This window comes from Thrips palmi, unplaced genomic scaffold, assembly GCF_012932325.1.
Source record: "Thrips palmi isolate BJ-2018 unplaced genomic scaffold, TpBJ-2018v1 HiC_scaffold_10, whole genome shotgun sequence".
Lineage (NCBI taxonomy): Eukaryota > Metazoa > Arthropoda > Insecta > Thysanoptera > Thripidae > Thrips > Thrips palmi.
In genome coordinates this window covers 22680634-22704462 of record NW_023144621.1, presented here as the reverse complement: position 1 = coordinate 22704462, position 23829 = coordinate 22680634, and the positions used below count along the sequence as shown (strand labels likewise).

Genomic DNA, 23829 nt, shown 5'->3' with positions numbered 1-23829 from the left:
AGTGCGAGTGGCGTGGCGTCGCGCTGTCCGCGGCCCGGAGGGGCCCGGCGCCGGAAGGCCGGAAGTGGCGCCGAGGGCGGCCGTCGGGGACCGGCGGGGACCGTCGGGGACGCTCACTGGACGCGCGGGGCGCTCGGACGCGGACGGACCGACGGCGCGGCGCGGCGTCGCGTGTCCGCCTTTCCTTTCCCTATGCAGATCTGTAAGCAGGCCGTGCAGGTAACGCGATACGACAGGCCGTTATCTCCCACCGCCATGCTCCACACCATGCTCCACGCCATGCTCCACGCCATGCTCCACGCCATGCTCCACGCCATGCTCCACGCCGTGCTCCACGCCATGCTCCACGCCATGCTCCACGCCATGCTCCACGCCATGCTCCACGCCATGCTCCACGCCATGCTCCACGCCATGCTCCACGCCATGCTCCACGCCGTGCTCCACGCCATGCTCCACGCCATGCTCCACGCCATGCTCCACGCCATGCTCCACGCCATGCTCCACGCCATGCTCCACGCCATGCTCCACGCCATGCTCCACGCCATGCTCCACGCCATGCTCCACGCCATGCTCCACGCCATGCTCCACGCCATGCTCCACGCCGTGCTCCACGCCATGCTCCACGCCATGCTCCACGCCATGCTCCACGCCATGCTCCACGCCATGCTCCACGCCATGCTCCACGCCATGCTCCACGCCATGCTCCACGCCATGCTCCACGCCATGCTCCACGCCATGCTCCACGCCATGCCCCTCGCAGCCTCGCGGTGACAGCTCCGGGCGGACGGCCCCGCCCCGCCCCACTCGGCATGCATAGGCCTTGTCACATTGTCACGACCGGCGTCGTTGCTGTCACGCCAGGCCGTGGCACTGCCGTGGCACGCAGGGCGGACTCGTCCCCGTCGTTACCCTTTGGTCACGCCAGATGGCGCGGAACAACGCGGTGCCGAATGCTGAATCTCCGTTGGCCGCGCCATGCCGACTTGCCTCCGTCCGTCCAGCTGCGGCGCTGTGGCGGGCTGGGTTGGGTTCTCGTCGCGGTTCTTCGAAATTCGAGAGGCAATCGACGTGGCCGCGCACTGGCGCTGCGGTTTGCTTCGGCGGGGCCGCGGGCGGAGAGGCAGAGGGGCCGCGGGCACCTGGCCGTCGGAAGCAGCAAGCACTACGTAGCTAGCAGCCATGGCGGCGGCCGCTGTTTGTTCCACGCGCTGCACTCATCGCTCTGTCTCCGTCGCACTCACGGGGTGTCTCGTAAGCGAGCGAGAGAGACAGCGTCGGAATGAGCCTGCTGGACGCGACGCCGCGACGCGACACGCGAGCCGCGTTGCGCCGCGTAGCCTCGGCCTTCCGGCCTTGGGTTCCCCGCTGTCGGGCACACCGTTCGGCCGTTCGCGACGAAAGTGGCTGCTTTTGTAGTGGGCCCCCCGTTTGATGCGGGCAATGGAAGGAGTGAGCAGGGCCCTGCGACGTCCCCGTCGTGCTGTCGGAGAGTTGCGTCATTGACGGGCGGCCGCGGCGACGCCCCCTGTCCGGCGGAGCGCGGAGCGTCGCCAAACAAAAGGGAAGTCGCCTCGCCTCGCCGATGGCCTCGTTGGCGGCGGCTTGGGTCGCTTGCGACGCTGCACGCGTCGCGACGCGTCGCCGCGGACCTGGCGGGGGAGGCGGGGTCGTGATCCCCGTGATCCCCGGGCAGTCCAATCGAGGCGACGAAGACGAAGGCTGCGGGGGACTCTCGCCGTGTGCCGATCGGAGTGGAAACTTTTTGTCTGGGTGTAACGTACAGCGTATAACGTATCCTGGGCCGCGCAGGGCCGCGCAGGGCCGGCCAGAGAGATAGGATCGGGATTCCAGGCGCGCCGTGCGCTCGCTCGTCCTGCGGAGCCCTGCAGCCCTGCAGCCCTGCCCGGCCCTGGCGGTCGTGTCCGTGACCCACAGGCCCCACAGGGCCCACGGGGCCCACAGGCACATGCTCACTCTCTCCTCGTGACGCCCAGGGCAGCCAGCGCAGGCAGCCTAGGTAAAGGGCCTGGCCCGCGAGGACCGTGAGGACGCTGGCTGGAGTCGACTCGGCCGGCTCGGCTCGGCTCGGCTCCACGGCGCACGGTTCCGCGGCCCCACGCCCCCCTCCACGTCCGGATCATGATGCAGCTCAGGTTGAGGTTGAGACCTGCCTAACGGGCCGCGCCTGCAACGCCCCGCCCGCCCCGCCTTGCCGCGCCGCCTTGGGGTAACGGTCCCCCGCCTTGACGGCCTAAAGTGAGGAGTTTCTGGCGCTACGCTACGCGCTGCTACGCGCTGCTACGCGCTGCGCCGTGTGAATGCGTGGCGGCGTACGGTGCCAAAACTTGTATTGACGGGGCGCGCGGTGGCGGCGCCACTGGCTTGCTTTTGTCCGTGCTTCGCGTGCCTCGCACCGAGCCGAGCGGGCCGCTCTGCGTGTGGCCCGCGCCGTTTCGGCGGTTTCAGCACACACACACACACACACCCTCCCCTTCGCCGCCCCCGCCCAGTCGTATAAAGCTGTGAGATGGGCCGGGCTATTGGCGGAAGCGATTGCCCGGAGTGGACGGCGGCACGCGGCGGCACGCGGCGGCACGCCACTGTCGGCCGCCATATTTCCGCGCTGGACGGCGTTATTTTTGTCCCGGTCGGTCGACTGGACGGTCCAGCGGTGGCTGGACTCCAGCCTGGACTCCAGCAGCCTCTCTAGCCGGACGTTGGCCTGCCTGGGCCCAGGGCACTCGGAGGGCCCCGCCCCTCCCGCCCCGACAGGTGTGCCACACGCACTCGCTATGGGGCTCTAGCTAGCTTTAGCGAGACCACGACGTAGCGGCTTTACTCTGCTGTGTTCACACCGGCGCCGCGCCCTTGCCGCGCTTTGCCGGAACCCTGTTTCAATTAGGCGAGTCATTACTAACGCGGGCGTGGCGCTGTTCCCGCGTGCTCGCTGCGAGCGTGAGCGTGAGCCCATTCACGGCGCGGCGGGGCGCTGTTCCCGCGTGCTCGCTGCGAGCGTGAGCGTGAGCCCATTCACGGCGCGGCGGGGCGCTGTTCCCGCGTGCTCGCTGCGAGCGTGAGCGTGAGCCCATTCACGGCGCGGCGGGGCGCTGTTCCCGCGTGCTCGCTGCGAGCGTGAGCGTGAGCCCATTCACGGCGCGGCGGGGCGCTGTTCCCGCGTGCTCGCTGCGAGCGTGAGCGTGAGCCCATTCACGGCGCGGCGGGGCGCTGTTCCCGCGTGCTCGCTGCGAGCGTGAGCGTGAGCCCATTCACGGCGCGGCGGGGCGCTGTTCCCGCGTGCTCGCTGCGAGCGTGAGCGTGAGCCCATTCACGGCGCGGCGGGGCGCTGTTCCCGCGTGCTCGCTGCGAGCGTGAGCGTGAGCCCATTCACGGCGCGGCGGGGCGCTGTTCCCGCGTGCTCGCTGCGAGCGTGAGCGTGAGCCCATTCACGGCGCGGCGGGGCGCTGTTCCCGCGTGCTCGCTGCGAGCGTGAGCGTGAGCCCATTCACGGCGCGGCGGGGCGCTGTTCCCGCGTGCTCGCTGCGAGCGTGAGCGTGAGCCCATTCACGGCGCGGCGGGGCGCTGTTCCCGCGTGCTCGCTGCGAGCGTGAGCGTGAGCCCATTCACGGCGCGGCGGGGCGCTGTTCCCGCGTGCTCGCTGCGAGCGTGAGCGTGAGCCCATTCACGGCGCGGCGGGGCGCTGTTCCCGCGTGCTCGCTGCGAGCGTGAGCGTGAGCCCATTCACGGCGCGGCGGGGCGCTGTTCCCGCGTGCTCGCTGCGAGCGTGAGCGTGAGCCCATTCACGGCGCGGCGGGGCGCTGTTCCCGCGTGCTCGCTGCGAGCGTGAGCGTGAGCCCATTCACGGCGCGGCGTGGCGCTGTTCCCGCGTGCTCGCTGCGAGCGTGAGCGTGAGCCCATTCACGGCGCGGCGGGGCGCTGTTCCCGCGTGCTCGCTGCGAGCGTGAGCGTGAGCCCATTCACGGCGCGGCGGGGCGCTGTTCCCGCGTGCTCGCTGCGAGCGTGAGCGTGAGCCCATTCACGGCGCGGCGGGGCGCTGTTCCCGCGTGCTCGCTGCGAGCGTGAGCGTGAGCCCATTCACGGCGCGGCGGGGCGCTGTTCCCGCGTGCTCGCTGCGAGCGTGAGCGTGAGCCCATTCACGGCGCGGCGGGGCGCTGTTCCCGCGTGCTCGCTGCGAGCGTGAGCGTGAGCCCATTCACGGCGCGGCGTGGCGCTGTTCCCGCGTGCTCGCTGCGAGCGTGAGCGTGAGCCCATTCACGGCGCGGCGTGGCGCTGTTCCCGCGTGCTCGCTGCGAGCGTGAGCGTGAGCCCATTCACGGCGCGGCGGGGCGCTGTTCCCGCGTGCTCGCTGCGAGCGTGAGCGTGAGCCCATTCACGGCGCGGCGTGGCGCTGTTCCCGCGTGCTCGCTGCGAGCGTGAGCGTGAGCCCATTCACGGCGCGGCGGGGCGCTGTTCCCGCGTGCTCGCTGCGAGCGTGAGCGTGAGCCCATTCACGGCGCGGCGGGGCGCTGTTCCCGCGTGCTCGCTGCGAGCGTGAGCGTGAGCCCATTCACGGCGCGGCGTGGCGCTGTTCCCGCGTGCTCGCTGCGAGCGTGAGCGTGAGCCCATTCACGGCGCGGCGGGGCGCTGTTCCCGCGTGCTCGCTGCGAGCGTGAGCGTGAGCCCATTCACGGCGCGGCGTGGCGCTGTTCCCGCGTGCTCGCTGCGAGCGTGAGCGTGAGCCCATTCACGGCGCGGCGTGGCGCTGTTCCCGCGTGCTCGCTGCGAGCGTGAGCGTGAGCCCATTCACGGCGCGGCGGGGCGCTGTTCCCGCGTGCTCGCTGCGAGCGTGAGCGTGAGCCCATTCACGGCGCGGCGGGGCGCTGTTCCCGCGTGCTCGCTGCGAGCGTGAGCGTGAGCCCATTCACGGCGCGGCGTGGCGCTGTTCCCGCGTGCTCGCTGCGAGCGTGAGCGTGAGCCCATTCACGGCGCGGCGGGGCGCTGTTCCCGCGTGCTCGCTGCGAGCGTGAGCCCATTCACGGCGCGGCGGGGCGCTGTTCCCGCGTGCTCGCTGCGAGCGTGAGCGTGAGCCCATTCACGGCGCGGCGGGGCGCTGTTCCCGCGTGCTCGCTGCGAGCGTGAGCGTGAGCCCATTCACGGCGCGGCGGGGCGCTGTTCCCGCGTGCTCGCTGCGAGCGTGAGCGTGAGCCCATTCACGGCGCGGCGGGGCGCTGTTCCCGCGTGCTCGCTGCGAGCGTGAGCGTGAGCCCATTCACGGCGCGGCGGGGCGCTGTTCCCGCGTGCTCGCTGCGAGCGTGAGCGTGAGCCCATTCACGGCGCGGCGGGGCGCTGTTCCCGCGTGCTCGCTGCGAGCGTGAGCGTGAGCCCATTCACGGCGCGGCGGGGCGCTGTTCCCGCGTGCTCGCTGCGAGCGTGAGCGTGAGCCCATTCACGGCGCGGCGGGGCGCTGTTCCCGCGTGCTCGCTGCGAGCGTGAGCGTGAGCCCATTCACGGCGCGGCGGGGCGCTGTTCCCGCGTGCTCGCTGCGAGCGTGAGCGTGAGCCCATTCACGGCGCGGCGTGGCGCTGTTCCCGCGTGCTCGCTGCGAGCGTGAGCGTGAGCCCATTCACGGCGCGGCGGGGCGCTGTTCCCGCGTGCTCGCTGCGAGCGTGAGCGTGAGCCCATTCACGGCGCGGCGGGGCGCTGTTCCCGCGTGCTCGCTGCGAGCGTGAGCGTGAGCCCATTCACGGCGCGGCGGGGCGCTGTTCCCGCGTGCTCGCTGCGAGCGTGAGCGTGAGCCCATTCACGGCGCGGCGGGGCGCTGTTTCCGCGTGCTCGCTGCGAGCGTGAGCGTGAGCCCATTCACGGCGCGGCGGGGCGCTGTTCCCGCGTGCTCGCTGCGAGCGTGAGCGTGAGCCCATTCACGGCGCGGCGGGGCGCTGTTCCCGCGTGCTCGCTGCGAGCGTGAGCGTGAGCCCATTCACGGCGCGGCGGGGCGCTGTTCCCGCGTGCTCGCTGCGAGCGTGAGCGTGAGCCCATTCACGGCGCGGCGTGGCGCTGTTCCCGCGTGCTCGCTGCGAGCGTGAGCGTGAGCCCATTCACGGCGCGGCGGGGCGCTGTTCCCGCGTGCTCGCTGCGAGCGTGAGCGTGAGCCCATTCACGGCGCGGCGTGGCGCTGTTCCCGCGTGCTCGCTGCGAGCGTGAGCGTGAGCCCATTCACGGCGCGGCGGGGCGCTGTTCCCGCGTGCTCGCTGCGAGCGTGAGCGTGAGCCCATTCACGGCGCGGCGGGGCGCTGTTCCCGCGTGCTCGCTGCGAGCGTGAGCGTGAGCCCATTCACGGCGCGGCGGGGCGCTGTTCCCGCGTGCTCGCTGCGAGCGTGAGCGTGAGCCCATTCACGGCGCGGCGTGGCGCTGTTCCCGCGTGCTCGCTGCGAGCGTGAGCGTGAGCCCATTCACGGCGCGGCGGGGCGCTGTTCCCGCGTGCTCGCTGCGAGCGTGAGCGTGAGCCCATTCACGGCGCGGCGGGGCGCTGTTCCCGCGTGCTCGCTGCGAGCGTGAGCGTGAGCCCATTCACGGCGCGGCGGGGCGCTGTTCCCGCGTGCTCGCTGCGAGCGTGAGCGTGAGCCCATTCACGGCGCGGCGGGGCGCTGTTCCCGCGTGCTCGCTGCGAGCGTGAGCGTGAGCCCATTCACGGCGCGGCGGGGCGCTGTTCCCGCGTGCTCGCTGCGAGCGTGAGCGTGAGCCCATTCACGGCGCGGCGTGGCGCTGTTCCCGCGTGCTCGCTGCGAGCGTGAGCGTGAGCCCATTCACGGCGCGGCGGGGCGCTGTTCCCGCGTGCTCGCTGCGAGCGTGAGCGTGAGCCCATTCACGGCGCGGCGGGGCGGCTCCTTTGGTGGACGATGATGCGATGACCGCCGCGATGGACTTGAGTGGTGGACTCGCGGCGACTCGACCCGGACCCCCCGCTGGGCCTCTCAAAGTACTACGCGCTGCCTGGCGCTGCCCTGGCCGGCCGGGGTGCAGCCAGGCGTCGGAAGTGCCGAGGCAAGCGCCTTGTTGACCCGGGAGGTCTCTCTCTCTCGCACTCACGGGGTGATCTGTACCGGTGCGAGAGAGACAGACCGACGGCCGCACTGTGCGAAATGAGTCTACTGGCCGCGGGGGGCGGCTGGAGTGGAGAGGGGCGGCTTGGCGACGGCGCCCCGCCCTCCCCGCGGGGCCCCTGCTGGGCCTGCCGGGCCTGCCGGGCCGAGGCAGCCAGGCTTGCGGCCTGCGGCAAGGCAGGCCTGCGGGCGAGGGGGCGGCAGCATTGCCGCATGGACTGACTGGACCGAATCGGCGGACCGGAAAGGTAAGCGGGGCGGTTCGGCCGGGTTCGGCGGTACGGCCCGCGCCATGACAGCTCGCTGCGCTGGGCCGCTGCGTTTGACGCAAATCGGAACGAACCGCGAGGCGGGGCGGCGGGGCGGCGGAGGCAGGCCAGGCAGCCGGGAACCGCGCCGGCACGGCGGCAATGGAATGCGGTCCGCGTGGTCCGCGTGGGTGTGCTAAGGCCAAGGTGCGAGGCACTCGAGGCACTCGTAGCGAGCGAGTGCAGTGCCAAGTGCTGCCATTGCACCGGACCGGTTTGGGAGGGGGAGGGGCAAGAGTTGGGCCTAGGCGGCGTCGCGCTGCTCGCTGTAATGGTCACTACTGGCCCTTCCCTTCCCTTCCCCGGCGGGGCGAGTGAAGCCAGCGAAGCCGGCAGCCGTCCGCGGCGTGGCGGCGGTGCCGGCCCTCGGCTCGGCTGTTCGGCCCTTGGGCCCTTGCCTTGCCTGCCTTGCCTGCCTTGGCACGCCGGCGAGAGAGGCGGCTTGGCTGCAGACTTGTCGGGTCGGGGCTCTGGGCAGCTGCGCCAACGCCGGCCAACGCCAGCCAACGCACCGGCCAGGCGGGGAGCGGCGGGTCTACAGCCCGTCCGCGGCCCGGCCGGCCGTTCACCTCGACTCGCGCGTCGTCGCGGCGCTTGGGCGCGGCGCGGGAACCGGGCGGTGTGGGTCAAACTGTCGAGGGATGCCCAGGTTTGGCCCGCTTATGCTGCCCGGGCCGCGGAGGAGGGGGAAGGTTAGGTTAGCCAGCTCCGGGTGAAGATAGATCTCGATGTTGTCATTCCCGGAGCCCTGCCCGGACCGGACCAGAAAAAGAGGGGTGGGGGTAGTGCTAGTACAGTCTATTACGGCCGCGGGTGCTTAAAATGAATGAATGACTGGGTTATCCATTTCGGTCTGGCCGCCCTGATTCGGTGCGCCAGCTCCACCAGCTCGCGTCGGCCGGGCCTCTAGCCGGGCCTCTAGCCGGCTGCTGCGGCTCGTGTTTGCTTGTGATCGGGATCGGCGAGTCGGCGTGTTTGTCCGTCCGTGACAGAACGGCCAGCACGGCCTGCACGGCCAGCACCAGTAAAGAAAGCAAGCGTGGTCGCTATTCGCTGTTGGCTGCCCGCTGCGCCGGCCTGCGGCGTAGGATTGAGCTGTCTTCGCCTTGTACTACACGGTCTCCTTGTCCATCCAACTTTTGTCCTCCTCGCCTTCACATCTCAATATTGAAGAGTTGTTTCCCTTCTTCTGTTGCAGACATCCCCGACATTCCCGAAAATATCAAGAACTTGCAAGAACTGCAGGTGGCGGACTTCAGCAGCAACCCCATCCCTAGATTACCCCCAGGCTTTGTCCAGCTCCGTAACTTGACCGTGCTGGGACTGAATGACATGTCCCTCACCTCCCTGCCCTCTGACTTTGGTTCTCTTGTCAGCCTTCAGTCTCTAGAACTACGAGAAAACCTTCTAGAATTTCTGCCTGAATCACTATCTCAACTCTTAAAGCTTGAGCGGTTAGATCTGGGCGATAATAAAATCGGGGAACTGGTGAGTGCTTTTAAGGTCCTGCATGTACATAGCTAGCAATTTAAAATGTTCCCTCGATTAACATTTTGACATTCCTTTATTATCAGCCACACCACATTGGAAATCTCCCGGCTCTTCAAGAGCTTTGGCTGGATCACAATGAACTGCAACACCTTCCCTCGCAAATAGGCAATCTGAGGAAGCTGGCATGCTTGGATGTGTCAGAGAACCGTTTGGAAGATTTGCCAGATGAAATTTCTGGATTAATTTCACTTACTGATTTACACCTGTCTCAGAATAACATTGAAACTCTACCTGATGGAATAGGAGCTTTAGAAAAGTTAACTATTCTGAAGATAGACCAAAATAGACTCATTTCACTCAATGTGAACATTGGAAAGTGAGTGTTTCATGCATTTTGTTACATACAAGGTACATTTTTCTTGAACTAGTAACTCATTCTTTTCTTTTCTTATCAGATGTGTAAGCCTGCAAGAACTAATATTAACTGAAAACTTTTTAATGGAATTGCCCTCATCAATTGGATTTTTAGTTAAAATGACAAATTTGAATGTTGATCGAAATAGTCTTCGCACTTTACCTCCAGAAATTGGAAATCTTGAGAACTTGGGGGTATTTTCCTTAAGGGACAACAAACTGCAGTTTATGCCTCCTCAATTGGGGAATTGCAAACTTCTGCATGTCTTAGATGTTTCTGGAAATAGGTATTTAATCTTATTTTCATTAAAGAAATATCTGGTACTTTTTATCATGGTGCACATAATAATTATTTTCGTATTGCTTGTTATTTCAAAAGGTTACAATATTTACCAATGTCATTGGCAAATTTAAATCTTAAAGCTGTCTGGTTGTCTGAAAACCAAGCCCAGCCTCTTTTAAAATTCCAGACGGACACTGATGAGCAGTCTGGTGAACAAGTTCTTACTTGTTTCCTTCTCCCACAGTTGGAGTATCACCCAGAGCACAATCAAGGTACACTTGCTAGTATTTGCAACAATGCACTGTGGCTTTTTATTTTTTTATTTGCATTTTAATGTTGTGATAAGTGATGAAACCATTTACAACATTTGTCTCATACCTTACTTTTCAAATAAAGTAGAATACCTCAGTTTTACATTCTGTTAATTTTATTCATTTGGTACACAAATGAAATTGTTTTTTTCTGAATTATGATTTTATGGTAATGTGTGGCATCATATAATTGTTGTTCACACATGCATTATTCTTTTGCTTCTTAAGTTTTATTTGGCTGGCTTTTGTTTGCATGTTGTTTTTTGTTTATGTGTGATAACAGTGAGCAGCATTTATGATAGAGAGGGCTTCTCTTCCGTGTCACTCTCAGAAATCCAGAAGACTGATGATTCAGATGATGAAGGCTGGCAGGAACGTGAAGAATCACGCACTCATTCAGTAAAGTTCACAGACGATCTAAATACAAATGAACAAGATAAAGAAGTGAGTACAAATATTATTGTTTTGTTATAATTTGATCAACTTGTCAACATTGCCCTATAACTGTGTGCTTTGACACAGACACCGTTTGTGCGACAAAACACTCCTCACCCACGAGAACTTAAAGCAAAGGCTCATAAACTATTTGGAAAGGGAGGTAAAAGTCCAGACTCAAAGGATGTAGATGATGTTGGTCTGCAAGCTGCTGATGTGCCAGTTCACAAAGTAAGTATTGTGTTTAATCATGTTGTTTAAAGTTGCTCATTAGTTGTATTCAGAATTTTATCGAACTCTTCCTCTCTTTAGGAGGAAGTCAGAGAAGATGAAGCAGTAAGTGACCATAGCAATCAATCAGCCGACCCTGCCGCTGTTAATAACTTGGGTGTAAGTGCTTCATTCCTCCTCTCCTAGGTGTCTTTGTCTTTTGTGCTGCGAAGGGCATGGGTCAGTGCAGGCCAGTGGGTGAAGGTCATTGGTCACTGTCCAGTGGGTGGAGAGGTGGAGATCTCCCACTTAATGGGGCAGATCCGCAGTGTTAAGCCTCATCAGGCAATTAAAGGCCAACACATGTTTGTTCCAGCCTCAGTTCTCAGCTAGCTCTAGCAGCGACCACACGCTCCACTCCTTCTCTAGATATCTTTTTTTAAACAAAACAAAAATCAGAACTTGCCTCTGCAATATTTTAATTTTAATTTTGCAAAACATTAATATGATCTCACTAATTTTCCAGCCTGAACATGAAGAACTGGAAACTGAGAAGGATTTGATTGATGAAAATGAGGCGCCAGAATCTGAGCAGGTAAGAACCAAATCCACTTTTTTTTACTAACTGACAAATGGTGTCAAATGGTACTATGCACGAAATTGTGGTGGTTGATGGGTACAAGCTGCTATTTAACTGGGCCAAAAGATGCATGATGATTGTTTCTATTGGCAATAGCTTTGAGTTCTTCAGGATTGTAATTACTGTCAGAATCCAAATTATGTCAAATAACTCTAACTTAACCCTGTATGTTGAAATATTATTACTTGTGGGTCTTGTGCATTAGTCCATGGCTTTTGTCACAGGATGGGGAGAAGCATGTTGGGTTTGAGGGAGTGGTGGAGGGCGAAGGGTCAAGACCAAATCGTCTTCATCGCAGAGACACACCACATCACCTCAAGAACAAGCGAATCAACTCACAAACTATTGATCAAGATAAGGTTGCATCTATAATAGCTCAGGTATCTAGCCATCGCGTCCTTAATTGTCTCTGGTATTATTGGAAAATAGTATAAATGTGATTGAACTTCTTGTACAAGTTTACTTTTTTAAAGATGTGCAGAACACTTTTGTTAATTGCAGATAGTTCTCCTTTGAAAGCATGCTGGTTGTGGTTTTATAAGCAATCATTTATTCTTCTCAATCCCAAGTTTCATTTTGATGTAGTGCATTTTAGGAATTAACATGTACAACTTTGGGCATTGGTACTCACATAATTGAAATTTTGTTCCATTTTCTGTACTAATTTTAAGATATTAAATTTTTAAATGGTGTTTTCTTTTGGAGGCTTTTAATGTAGTTCTGTTATAAGTTTTATTTACAGTGCATGTTATGTGTTTATTACAATCGTCCTACTTTAATCTGTTGTAAAGTCATCTTAAATGTGTGGAGTGAATTTATCCCTCATTTTTAATTTACTATGCTTTTTACAGGCTTTAACAAAGAAGAACGATACAGAGAGTGTGGATGCAGGCAACTATCCAATGTACACAAATCCATCAGGTGAGTTTCAGGCACAAGCTGGAAGTGTTTGCACATTCATGATTAGTGGGGTTGGCTTGTATTGCTATCTATGTCTCTATCTCCCCATACCCCCTCCACTGTGGTACCTTCTGGTATCTCACTCCACTGATAAGAGTAGTATCAAAAAAGTTCCTTTTCTGTACCAGTGCGTATGGTCTTTTTTCTTCCTCTCATGACATATTTTGATAAAAATTTTCTTTGTATCTTGGAAATTTATAATTTGGGTTCTTGCTTATACCCTGCGTTTGTACAACCATATGGTTTTTGTACTTCCCCTGTCTATATGCTCTTCTAAGATTGTAATAGAGGTTAGGAAATAGTATGAGTTAGACCATTGCAATTCTATATGTATTCTTCATAAATTAAAGATGAAAGGCGTCAAAAGGGTTAATTTTCCTAAGAGGTGTAAGTTAGATGTACTGCCCGTTTTCGTTTGTGCTGAAGATGTGTGTTTTGTCACTTTTCTAATTTTTTACTCATTGCAGATGTGGTACAGTCAGTGGAATTGAGAGAAGAGCGGTATAACATACATATTGAGAGGACATCTGCTGGTCTTGGCCTATCAATTGCTGGTGGTCTTGGATCAACACCGTTCAAAGGTGATGATGAAGGGATATTTATTTCAAGGGTTACTGAAGGTGGACCCGCAGACTTGGCTGGACTTCGGGTAAGATTGTTGTTCTGGTAATGTGAATTTGTCACTGCTGCAAGGGAAATGTTTCTTTACAATTTGACCCTTTTTTTGTATGTGTTTTGTTCAGGTGGGTGACAAGGTTTTAACAGTGAATGGAAAATCACTTGTTGGAACAGACCACTGGACAGCAGTTGAAGCCTTAAAAGCTGCTGGAGGAACATTGGACCTGTTTGTGGCTCGTGAAGTTACTCGAATAGTAGCAAAGGTACTTCTTTCAAATTATCATCTGTCTTTTTTTATCGTATCTTTTCAATTAAATTTTTAAACCATGTAAATTGTGCTTCATTGATATAATTTTATCTCTACCTCAGACTCATGGAACAGCGTCCTCATCACCTGCTTCCACACCTATATTCCGTCCTGGTGATTCTGCCTGCTCAAGTCTTGGCACTAGCCGGGCCACTAGTGCTACCTCTCATCAATCAATTCTCACATCTGGCTTTGAAAGTACAGGAAATGTAGCTGGTTTAGAAAAAGTCAGAGCGCTGGAAAATGGACAAGGAGATGAATTGTATGCAGAAGTGTACAATAAGGTACTAAACTATCAATCAGTTACACAACATCAAATTGCTAATGTCTGTTTTGTCTTAAAATTTATTACATTTTTCAGGTTAAGCGTATCCCAGAGCCACTTAAAGGGGTGGGATCTGATACAGAAGTGCGAAAAGTAGTGGTGTATACAACGCTTATAAGAGATTCTAATGGTCTTGGATTCAGTATTGCAGGAGGGAAGGGTTGCCCTCCATTTCGGTCTGATGGAAATCCAGATGTGAGTACAGTTTCATGAAAAATTAGATGAAACTTAAACTTTATGGATAAAGTTGTTATTTATTAAATTTCCATTAATATTATAATTACTATTTTTGCAGTCAATATATATTTCAAGGATTACTGAAGGTGGAGTTGCTGAAAAAGATGGCAAGCTCTTGGTTGGAGACCGTATTATATCAATTAATGGTGTGGACTTAAGTGGAGCCAGACATGATCAAGCTGTAGCCATGCTAACAGGCTTGGATAGGTTTGTTCGACTTGTTGCTGAGCGTGAAGTTCTAGTCGGTAAAGGCCAGAGCCCATCGCCTTCACCAGCTGAAAAAAGTCCTCATGTGTTTGGTGCACCCAAACCATACACTGGTCTTTATAATGCCAACAGTTACATGGCTAATAGGCCAGGTTTCAGGTATTATTTTATTTCTTGGATTCAGAACTTTAATTTGCCTTCCCACTTTGGCCTATGTTCTCACAATGCTGTTTTTAAAATTTCAGAAGAGCATCCCCAGGTAGCCCTGGATATATGTCCACTATATCTTCACCAGATGTAAATTCATCGGTTAAATTTGGTTTACCATCATCACCTGCCCCAACTCCCACCACACCCACCCCTCCCCATGTAACGCCAACGTCAGTAGTTAACTCACCAGTGCCACTTAATTCAGTGACTGAAAATAATTCAGTTGCAACTCCAAAAGTGAATGGAGTGGAGCCTCCTCGACCCGCTCCACGAACTCGGCTTACTAGCAGTAACTCAACTTCAGGAGAATCCCCGCAGGTGAGACTAATGTACATCAAGGGTGTTTGCACATCGCAAGCAGGGAGAGCGACAAGCCCACAAGTCAATTATTCTATCATATAATTGAAGACCTGAGTCTCAAACAGCTCCAGTAACTCCTCTGAACTTACGTAAAGTCAGTGTCCAGGTCATAAGATGATAAATTTGGAAACTTATGTTTCAGGAAACTCTTAATATTTTTGATGAGTTAACCATTTTCCTGCTGTGCGATTTGCAACAATGTGTGTGCATGGAATGGGGAATGGTGTTCGCTGCAGCAGCTTGTTGACATGAGTTTGTGTGCAGCGTGAAGTAGTGTAATTTGTTTGTATTTTATTCCAATTCTTTTTACTGGTAGCTAAATTTAACATCTGTGTGTCCTTTGTATTTTTTACCCTTTCAAGCAAAAATTTTTAGAGTAAATTTTTTTAAATTATGATTTTGCTGTATTATTAATTTTAGACCTATCATGCAGCTTTGATGTCATGATTAGAATTGCTGAGTTTCATAGGAACTACTAGTGCTGCCATACTCAGCTCATGGCGATTTTGCTCGCTTATTTTTCATGTTATTCAACATAGTGGTGTTCTCTCTTTGAAAATATCATCTTTGCTTCTGTTTGTATTGAACCTCCTTCAAATTTAATCACTCTGGGTTTTGGGTCTGATCTCTTCATGAGAGTTTCAGTTATGAATATTTTCATGTTTTCCCTTTATTTTTCTCATGTTTTCTTATTCACACTAAGAAGTCATTTCCTTCTTGCAGGGATGTTTTATGAATAGCTATTTCTTAATCGTAGATGGATTTAAAGTGGAATCTTTTTATTTTTGTTGAACATATGTTGAGCCGCACTCCACCATCCATTTTATTTTTGTTGTTTGAGATATTTTTTATAATTTGTTTTCCTGTATGTAAATTTAATAACTTGCCTCTCAATTGTCCTCAATATTTGTAACCACCCACCACACGTTTCCCTTTGAATAATTCGGGTCAAAGGTTGCTTGTCCTAAGCTTTTAACTTTACCGCAGCTCCCCAAAGCGATCACAAGCGAAGAGTTCCAGGCCATGATCCCAGCTCGCTTCCGTGGTGAGGAGGAGGCGCCTAGTGGCCCCACAGTCACCGTCACCATCAAACAACCTTCTGACATGAGCCTTCAGTTTCCCCCGCCCCCCACCACTCTAGGCAAAGTCACCGAGGTCATCACCAAAAGTACCTTCACTGAAACTGTGGTGACTCGCGTCACAGATAACAAGCTCGTCACCCCAGCCCCTAAGGAGGTAAATACTTAAATTCAATGTGGTGAGGCTGATTCATGGAAGGTAATTTTCTTCTCTAGTCAAGTACCGCTTGGGTGCTCACTGTCAAGTGACTGTTCATAGCTGGTGCCTTTTGCTGCACCTGTTCACTCTCTAGTTCTCTTACCAAATTAGGCTTCTAAATCTTCATTTCACAGGGGATGACATAGTTTATGTGTGGAGGTCGATTGATTAATGCAATTGGTTGTATAGTACTACTTTAATTTATCTTAGGGTATTGTGGTATGCATCAGCCTCACTATTCCTTATTTTCATACTCTGTCAATTTTCTTTCCTTTTAAATAAACTGAGCATCTTCTGCCGAGGCAAGTACTCATTCTGTTTAATGGACAACTCCTTCAGAATTCCATGCATATTGCCCTTTTTTTTTTCTCTCCTTCCGCCCTCTTTCCTGTACTTCATCCCATTATCGTTTCCTCTGTTTCATTCCTGAAATCTGACTAACCACCTATGAGGAGCCGCATATCTTCTCTATTATTTATTTTCTTCTTTTGTTCACATTAAAGTGAAATTGCAGTTGCATTTTGAATACAGTGGGTCCCGCTCATAACGTTACCCGCATATAACGTTGCAAAACTTAATTCCTGAGTCAAAAATCACGTTCATCCTTCTACCGTTTATATCGTTTCCCGTTTATAACGTTGTTTAACCGTGCAAGCCGGCCGCAACGTTATAGGCGGGACCCACTGTACTTGTTTGAAATTGCTTCTAGTCTTTTTATATTGAATTAAATAGGTACTTTCTGCCCCCTTTTGCTTTAAAACTACATGAAAGAGGTCCTAACTTATCCAGTTGTTGAAGATTTGTGGCATCCCTGTCTGTCTTATGTTTTGGCATTCTGTTTTGATTTGTTGCTTAAGTGAAACTCTGTCAAGTATTATTTGATATACTGCTTAGTCTGCTTGCATGGCTTTGGTGTTCTTGCTATTTCTGCAAATGCAGATGCTCAATACCCTGTAAGTTGTGATCTTGAAACTGATAGCTCTGGACAAGGCTTATGCCTTAATATCAAGCTTTTATTTTGCCTTTGCTTTCTTTTATTTTTTATCTTTTTCTTTCTAAATTATGCTTTAATGGATCAGATGAGTTTTATTCAGACCTACAACAAAAGAGACAAACCTTGTTCGATTCTGCAGTCAAATGTTTTTGTACCTTGTTTTCTCTTCAATCCCTTACACTGTAAAACTTTTTTTTTTAAAGTTGTAACTTTTAAGAAATGCCTGTTTTTGTTGTTGGTGGTGTTATGGTGGAAGACATCTGTAGATTTTTTCCCCTTTCCAACACTTAATCGAAACCTCATTTTTCAGTTGAAACCCAGTCTTGTTATAGCTTTGGACTGACTTAGTTCATGGATTTATTATTTTCTATCTATCAATGGTACTACGATCTTCTTTCAAATACTTTTTACTGAATCCCGGTGTCTTTATTTCATTCATTTCATGACAAAATAGATGTGTGCATGATTAGTCCTATAATTTTTGTCAACTGTACATTCCTATTGTTTTTGTCTGTAGATTGTAGGTTGCGCATGAAAGGTATATTTTTACACTTGTGTTTTGTTAATGTCTTCACCTTTGCAATCTTTAAGTGCACCTACTTCTGACCTGCCGCCTGCTTAATATTCTTCTTAAAATTGGATTTTGAATGACTAGCAATACCTGATACAACATTTTATTTCCAACTTGAGGGTTCTGATTTCAGCTTAGTTGTTTGTAATGATTTGTACATTCTTTGCTTCATTTCTCTGGTGTTTCTAATGTTTCAGGAGGTGACATTAGTGAAAGATGGAGGATCTCTTGGATTCAGTATCATAGGTGGAACTGATCATTCTTGTGTCCCTTTTGGAGGGGGAAAGCCAGGCATCTTTATCTCACATGTAATTATTATCATTACCGTATTATTATAGTAAATCAATCAATCACTAAAGTGTTCATGAGTGAAAAAAAAAGGAATTGTGTTTCAGTTTAATCTTGAAAAATATTTGAATTTACTTTGCAGATTGTACCTGAGGGTATTGCAGCACAATCTGGTGCTCTACGCATGGGTGACAGAATTCTTGAGGTCTCTGGTGAAGATGTAACAAAATGTACTCACCAGGAAGCAGTCTTGACTCTCCTACAGCCTGGGAATTCCATAACACTTCTTGTTCAACATGATCCGGTTCCTGATGGTTTCCAGGTGTGTTTTCTTTCCTTTGGTTTTCAACTTTTAAATTTTAAGAGATTCCTATGTTAGACGTTATTTAAGTGAGGCACACACACCTTCCTCTTTTTGTCGTAAAAGACTTTTGCTCAACTAATCTCGAACTTGCCTAGTGAAATACAACTGTGGGTAGATTTGTTAACTGTCATTTGGGTATTTCTTTTGCAAGCTGTCAAACATAGAATATGTGCCTTCTATGGTGAGTTGTGACGAGTATCAAGATTTTATTCTCTATGTTGTCACTGGCTTATCTCATTTTTTATATCAAAGCCATTTTTCTAGTGTTTCCATGAAGCATGAAGTATCACTCTGGAATTAGAGAATTTTTATGATTGTGCATGTACAGTTCCTTAGACTATTTTACTGTCCTTATCAAGAATGAATGTGCTAAGGTTTCTAACACAATATGTGAAATTCATACATTCATAAACTTTATAATATTATCTTATATTTATTGAAAACCATTTGAGACTTCAGATGTGTATTGCAATACATTACATTGATGCCCTTGCAACAATTAGATTTATGTATTGTATATTCTTTAAATGTTCGTGCTGTTTTGTACATTAATGCATGTAAAATATTATGTTACAGCCATTTCTCCTTTGTTTTCATTTGGTATTTCTCTACTTTTTGTCCTTATCTCACATTTTTGCTTGTTTTCTTTCCTAAAGGAGTTGACCATTGTTAAGCAAGATGGTGAGAAACTTGGAATGCATATCAAAGGAGGTCTCAGAGGCCACAGAGGGAACCCTCTTGACAAAACCGATGAAGGTGTTTTCATATCAAAAATTAACTCTGGTGGGGCTGCTAAAAGAGATGGCAGATTAAAGGTATGCCTCAAAAGAAACGGGGATTGCTCTGTCTCTGTTCTATTGGTTATGGGTAACTGTGTTATGAATGTATTATTTATTTTGCGTGTTTTTGTTTTAAGGTGGGAATGAGGTTATTAGAAGTCAACAATGCATCTTTATTGGGAGCTTCTCACCAAGAAGCAGTGAATGCACTACGTTGTGCAGGCAACACTATTCGACTTGTAGTTTGTAAAGGTATTTTGTCAAGTGCTCTGGTGCTTCCTTTAATGTAAACTTCCGACTGACCATTATTTTATCCACAGGATATGACAGGGCTGAAGTTGAAAGATTAATATCTGAGGGCAAAATAACCAAAGAGATGTCCAAATCCATATCTCAAAGTGTCTCAAGTCTCGACAGGGAAGACGAAGATTCTGCAACACTCAAACAGGTTAGTCCATTGACTTTTGTTTGCAATTGTACATTGGGTACACATTCTGTTCCTTCTATGAAAAATTGTTAAAATTTTTACAGGAGCAGCAAATGCGGCAAGAACTTGTCCAATGGGAACAAGAGCAAGAAGAACGGGAACGAGAGCTAAGAGAAAGAGAATTAGAACGGGAACGGGAACAGCAAGTTGCCTTACAGCTTGCTCAAAATGATATGCAACTAGAACCTCACAGGGAGAAATCAACCCCAGAAAGAGTATGGCCACTCCCAGTGATACTTCGTTTGTTTTTGTTTTTAAATATTCTCTGTTGAATCTTAATGTGTTAATCTCATGTCCTTTTCTTTTCTTCTCAGGTTCTCGATGTAGTCAGAGCTGCTGAAATGTTAGTTAAGCCATCAAGTCCCACTGAATTACTGGTTCCTAAATCTCCTGGAGGACCGAAGTCTGCTGAAAGTCTGAAAACGACTACTATTGTCATGAGCAAACATACCTTAGCACCTCAAACCAGCCTGGTAAGTCAATCCACCACATATTTGCCTGTAAAGAAAACAACTAATTAGTCTTGTTTCCACTTTTTCATGTGAAATGGATTTTAGTGTTTATTTTTGTGCATGCTCTATACTTAAACATAAAATTATGTTGTTTTTTTTAGTTTGGCCTTGCTTTAGTTCTTTCTTATTTTGCATGTAGTAGTTTGCACTGGCTTACGTATTGTGCATGTTCAGCAGCAGTCTGAAGGTTAAGTTATTGTTATTGTCATGTAGGTTAAATCTACAACTGTTAAATGATTTTACTTGTTAATTTTAAAATTATTTCATGACTCCAAGCAAAGTAATTACAATAGCTTGCAACATTTCATGTTTTATGTGAAGCCCGGCATGGTTTTGTTATCTGGATGCAAGCTTTAAGTTTTATTTGCTGGAAGCACAAGCTGTGAAGATCGTTTTAAAATCTAATTGAATGAAGAAATTCAGCACATAATGTTCCAGGTTCCATAAATTGTGAGTCTGGCTGTACTCTTTTTTCGATTGCAATTTTGCAAAGAAAAGGATTCTGTGAATTTTACTGTTACCTGTCTGTTCAATGATCAGCAAACTGTCCAGATGCTTGTATCTGCCTTCATTAATTCTTGAAAGCATGGGAGCCGCATAGTTCTGTTTGAAGTGTTCTTAGATTAGAAAACAAATTCTTTGTGTGCTCTAGATATGTGCAGATAGTATAGGAAATTCTTAAAGCCAAACAAAATAAGCTGATATCTAAAAACTATTACATTAATTTTTTGCTACAAGTTGGTTGTCTTAGATTAAACCATCAAGCTGCATATCTTTACTAAGGCAAAAAAATTTATTTATTTTCCAAGAAGTAACATATTGCTTTGCCTGTTTCCCTTTTTTGTTTTTTCTCTCTGATTTTATCTTGTCTTGTTGATTTTGCATGGTTGTACTGTAGTCATTTTTAGTTAATAATATTCTTTACTTTAACTGACAATATAAGTAATTTTCAGCAGCTATCAATACCATAACTTGTGCCTTTTGCAGCATCTCGTGTTGCTATTCAGAAATTTCAATTTAAAGGTGTGCAGCTGATTATTTCACCAGAAAAGTGGCTTAGAAAATTCGTTTTTCATTGGCTTCTGCACACATAAAATTAAGGCATTTACTGCAGCTAACCCTCACTTTAACTATGTCCTCCTTCATGTTCTTACTCTTTTTCTGATTTTGTGGTCGGTTTTATTTTTCAGGAATCTTCTCCTTCATAGCATACCAAGAGATTTTAGGCTTTTCAAAATCTGTTTATCTAAATATGTTCCTTTGAATTTTGCTTCTTATTCTCATGTCCAGTTCTGGTATTTTTGAAACTGGTTCGAAGTTTACTCTCTTTCCTTGTACTAAGAATGGGTTGGTCATTCAACTTGTATTTAAAACTGCTGAGTACTGTTGTGGCTTCCATCACCAACTCTCTCCCACATTTTACGGGTATGTAGTTGTAATGCGTTCCACTCATTTTCCTTTCCTTTTGTGTACTCACTTAGATCCAGTTTGGACATACGTAGTAATATGAAGACGCCAATTAGCCAGCATTCAATATGACGTTGAATTCGAGTTAATTTTGATACTGGTTTATTACTGTATATTGTGAAAGGTACATGTGTCCTTCTACGAAGGCAATAATCAAATCAAATGATCCACCTAATCCTGTTCATCTTGTTTCATTTATATTCAAATTCAATTAGTGTTTAAGTCATTTCATTCAAAATATTCCAGAAATCTAATTTAAAATATTTTTTTGAAATTTTCAAAGCTAAGGAAAACTTCCCTATTGTCTTTCCTTCTTATTTTTTATCCTGAGCGAAATACTTCATCTGATGGTTTTTCAGTAACCGATGTCAATGATGTTATCATTTACGTTTCATTAGTTTAATGCTCATATTGGTTTGTTAGCATTTGCTATATTCCGTGTTCTCATTAAGCCTGTCTCTTCTCTTGACATCCCTGAAATGCATTTCAGTAAAGGGTTGTGGAAAAAGAAGTAGGAACCTCAGGGCTGTTCTCGATATTTGGGGACCATGCTGTGTAAACCACTACTAGGGTGGTCGGGCACCCTCTTTCATGTTGTCTCAGTTTTGTTGTTTCTTGGCATTTGAATGTTAATGAACACCTGGAGGACAAGTTTAATGAGGTTAGGTTGATATTTCTCTTAGTGGGAGTGCCAGTACCATAAACTTTTGTTTTTTCACCACATTTTCAATATGACCACAATCAGTTCTTTAAATTCTTATGGCTACAATGAATCTCCTTTGCAATTCCCTAGAGGTTACAAGTGCAACAACATTTATCCAAAAAGTAATTGAAATATTTTAATTTTTTTAGCATTTATTACAATTATATTTTTGATGTGTATCTTTTGCGTTTTAGATATGGGCCATGCCAGAGAACCCTTCATTGTTTCGGTCTCATAGCACTAATGTCTGAAGTCCCCCCCAATGTACACCATTCCCCTCCTCTCATGCATTATTGTTGTTGTCTTTTTCTAAGCAGTGGTCTGGCTGACCTAGAAAGGAGCTCTTAACTAGAAATCTCTCATCCTTTTTTATCGTTATGAATTTGAGACCAGATTTCAGGGGACTTAGTTTATGCCAAGCTTTTGATGTTTGTATTAGTGTCCTGCTGCTGCTGCTGCCACTACTATTGGCACTCTGATACACTTGTTCTTGTACTTCTTCAAATGTATTACAAGTGTCCTTTGGCAGTAACTTTACAGGTTTTTACTTCTGTTAATTTTATTGTAACACTTTTATGATCCATGTACTCATACTGTTAATGCTTTTGTTGTTATATCATAGAAGCTGATAAAAATTGCCTGAGTGTGTATTGACAAGTTTTAGCTTTACTGGTTGTTAGATCATGGCATGAAATAATAATTTAGACGAAAATTTTCCATGTTGATAGGAGGACCATTAGGGATCACCCACATATTACCTAAGTTATTTTTGTAGATCTGCGCTTGTGGTGTTCCTTATGGACTGTCAAGAGGGACAGGAGGTGCTATGTAATATGTGGACTCCCCCTTATACATTTCAATGATTGTTGTTGGCTTTTGTGCTTCTGTAAAATAGGGCAGCATTCCTAAGTTGGTGTTGATATTATTATGACCATGCCCCTGTAATGGTCACAGTGTCTTGCGCCCAATTCCATTTTTCTTCTCTTCATATTGTTGTGATATTAGTTAAGGTTTATGTGGTTTGTAAATAGTTGAATATTTATTAGTTCTGTTAAGTATTTCCATTGCAAAAGATTAAAATGGTTTTGAATGTTTTGTTTTGTCTTGTCTTAAAGAAAAGCAAACACATGATTTTAATTGTTTTTGTATCTTTAAAGACTTTAACAGCTCTTGTTCATAACAAGGCCAATGATGTGCAAGAATGGATACTTTAGTTACATTGAGTTTCAACCTCGTTTTTCGTGTGTAACAGTGGTGGTGGTGGCGGTTATTTAAATTTTATTGCTTTAACATATGAAATTAAAATGGAGCATGAAGTATTTTTGGTGTTGTATTGACATGTTTTATGAAGCCAAGATTTTATGGGGTGTCTTAATTGATGTCTTGATGCATTGGTTAAGTTTGGAGTTTGGTTTCTTTTTGTGCGTTAAGAAGAGATCAGTGACATCATCATCCCTACTTATACACAAATTCATGAATGGTAGTGGAAGTTGGAATAATATTAGTTGTCTCCTTTCCATAAATTCCAGTGTTGCTCGTTGTGTGTTAGTGGATGGGTCCCATTTTTGTATATTTTCCTGGGTTCATCTGTGGTTCTAATTTTTTGATACAAAAGTTGTTGTAATATAGGACTTACCTATTTATTTTTGGAGTGACACATTGGGTCCAAGTAGGTTGTTTGACATGCTCTGATGCCTTAGCATGTCAACTGTAACAAGTGGTAATGGCCCCATGTTTCAACATAGGACTTAAGAAAACCCTCACACTCAATGTGTGATTGTGTCACTTTAGTTTGGTCATAGAGAGTTCGTGTTCATTTTCTCATTTCAGAAGAGAGCTCACTGACAGTGTAAGTCAAGATAAAATAGATTCACTTTTCATCATATCTATTTTGGACTTGAAGATGTTTTGTGAATGCGGTTGTGTCTCAAAGGCTACTTGTTTGTTTGTTTTCTCTGTTTTTTCCCCATCCA

The 23829-nt window shown here is 49.4% G+C and overlaps 1 protein-coding gene across 6 annotated transcripts in view; it reads left to right on the top strand.

Moving 5' to 3' along the window:
- Window positions 1–23829, top strand: part of LOC117652222 (protein lap4-like) — a 49425-nt gene that overhangs the window by 17529 nt on the left and 8067 nt on the right. For 2 of the 6 annotated variants that reach the window (XM_034396965.1, XM_034397003.1), the window contains exons 3-27: window positions 8604–8893; window positions 8980–9272; window positions 9352–9597; window positions 9690–9865; window positions 10188–10348; window positions 10427–10570; window positions 10652–10729; window positions 11076–11144; window positions 11414–11569; window positions 12041–12110; window positions 12617–12798; window positions 12893–13030; window positions 13137–13358; window positions 13436–13594; window positions 13695–14002; window positions 14089–14371; window positions 15401–15649; window positions 17454–17564; window positions 17687–17866; window positions 18060–18089; window positions 18565–18723; window positions 18825–18939; window positions 19008–19135; window positions 19219–19389; window positions 19489–19647. In XM_034396965.1, coding sequence (XP_034252856.1) covers window positions 8604–8893; window positions 8980–9272; window positions 9352–9597; window positions 9690–9865; window positions 10188–10348; window positions 10427–10570; window positions 10652–10729; window positions 11076–11144; window positions 11414–11569; window positions 12041–12110; window positions 12617–12798; window positions 12893–13030; window positions 13137–13358; window positions 13436–13594; window positions 13695–14002; window positions 14089–14371; window positions 15401–15649; window positions 17454–17564; window positions 17687–17866; window positions 18060–18089; window positions 18565–18723; window positions 18825–18939; window positions 19008–19135; window positions 19219–19389; window positions 19489–19647 — 4277 coding nt within the window. The remainder of the gene's footprint in view (window positions 1–8603; window positions 8894–8979; window positions 9273–9351; window positions 9598–9689; window positions 9866–10187; window positions 10349–10426; window positions 10571–10651; window positions 10730–11075; window positions 11145–11413; window positions 11570–12040; window positions 12111–12616; window positions 12799–12892; window positions 13031–13136; window positions 13359–13435; window positions 13595–13694; window positions 14003–14088; window positions 14372–15400; window positions 15650–17453; window positions 17565–17686; window positions 17867–18059; window positions 18090–18564; window positions 18724–18824; window positions 18940–19007; window positions 19136–19218; window positions 19390–19488; window positions 19648–23829) is intronic. The other 4 variants (XM_034396979.1, XM_034396985.1, XM_034396995.1 and 1 more) reach the window with 4 other exon arrangements.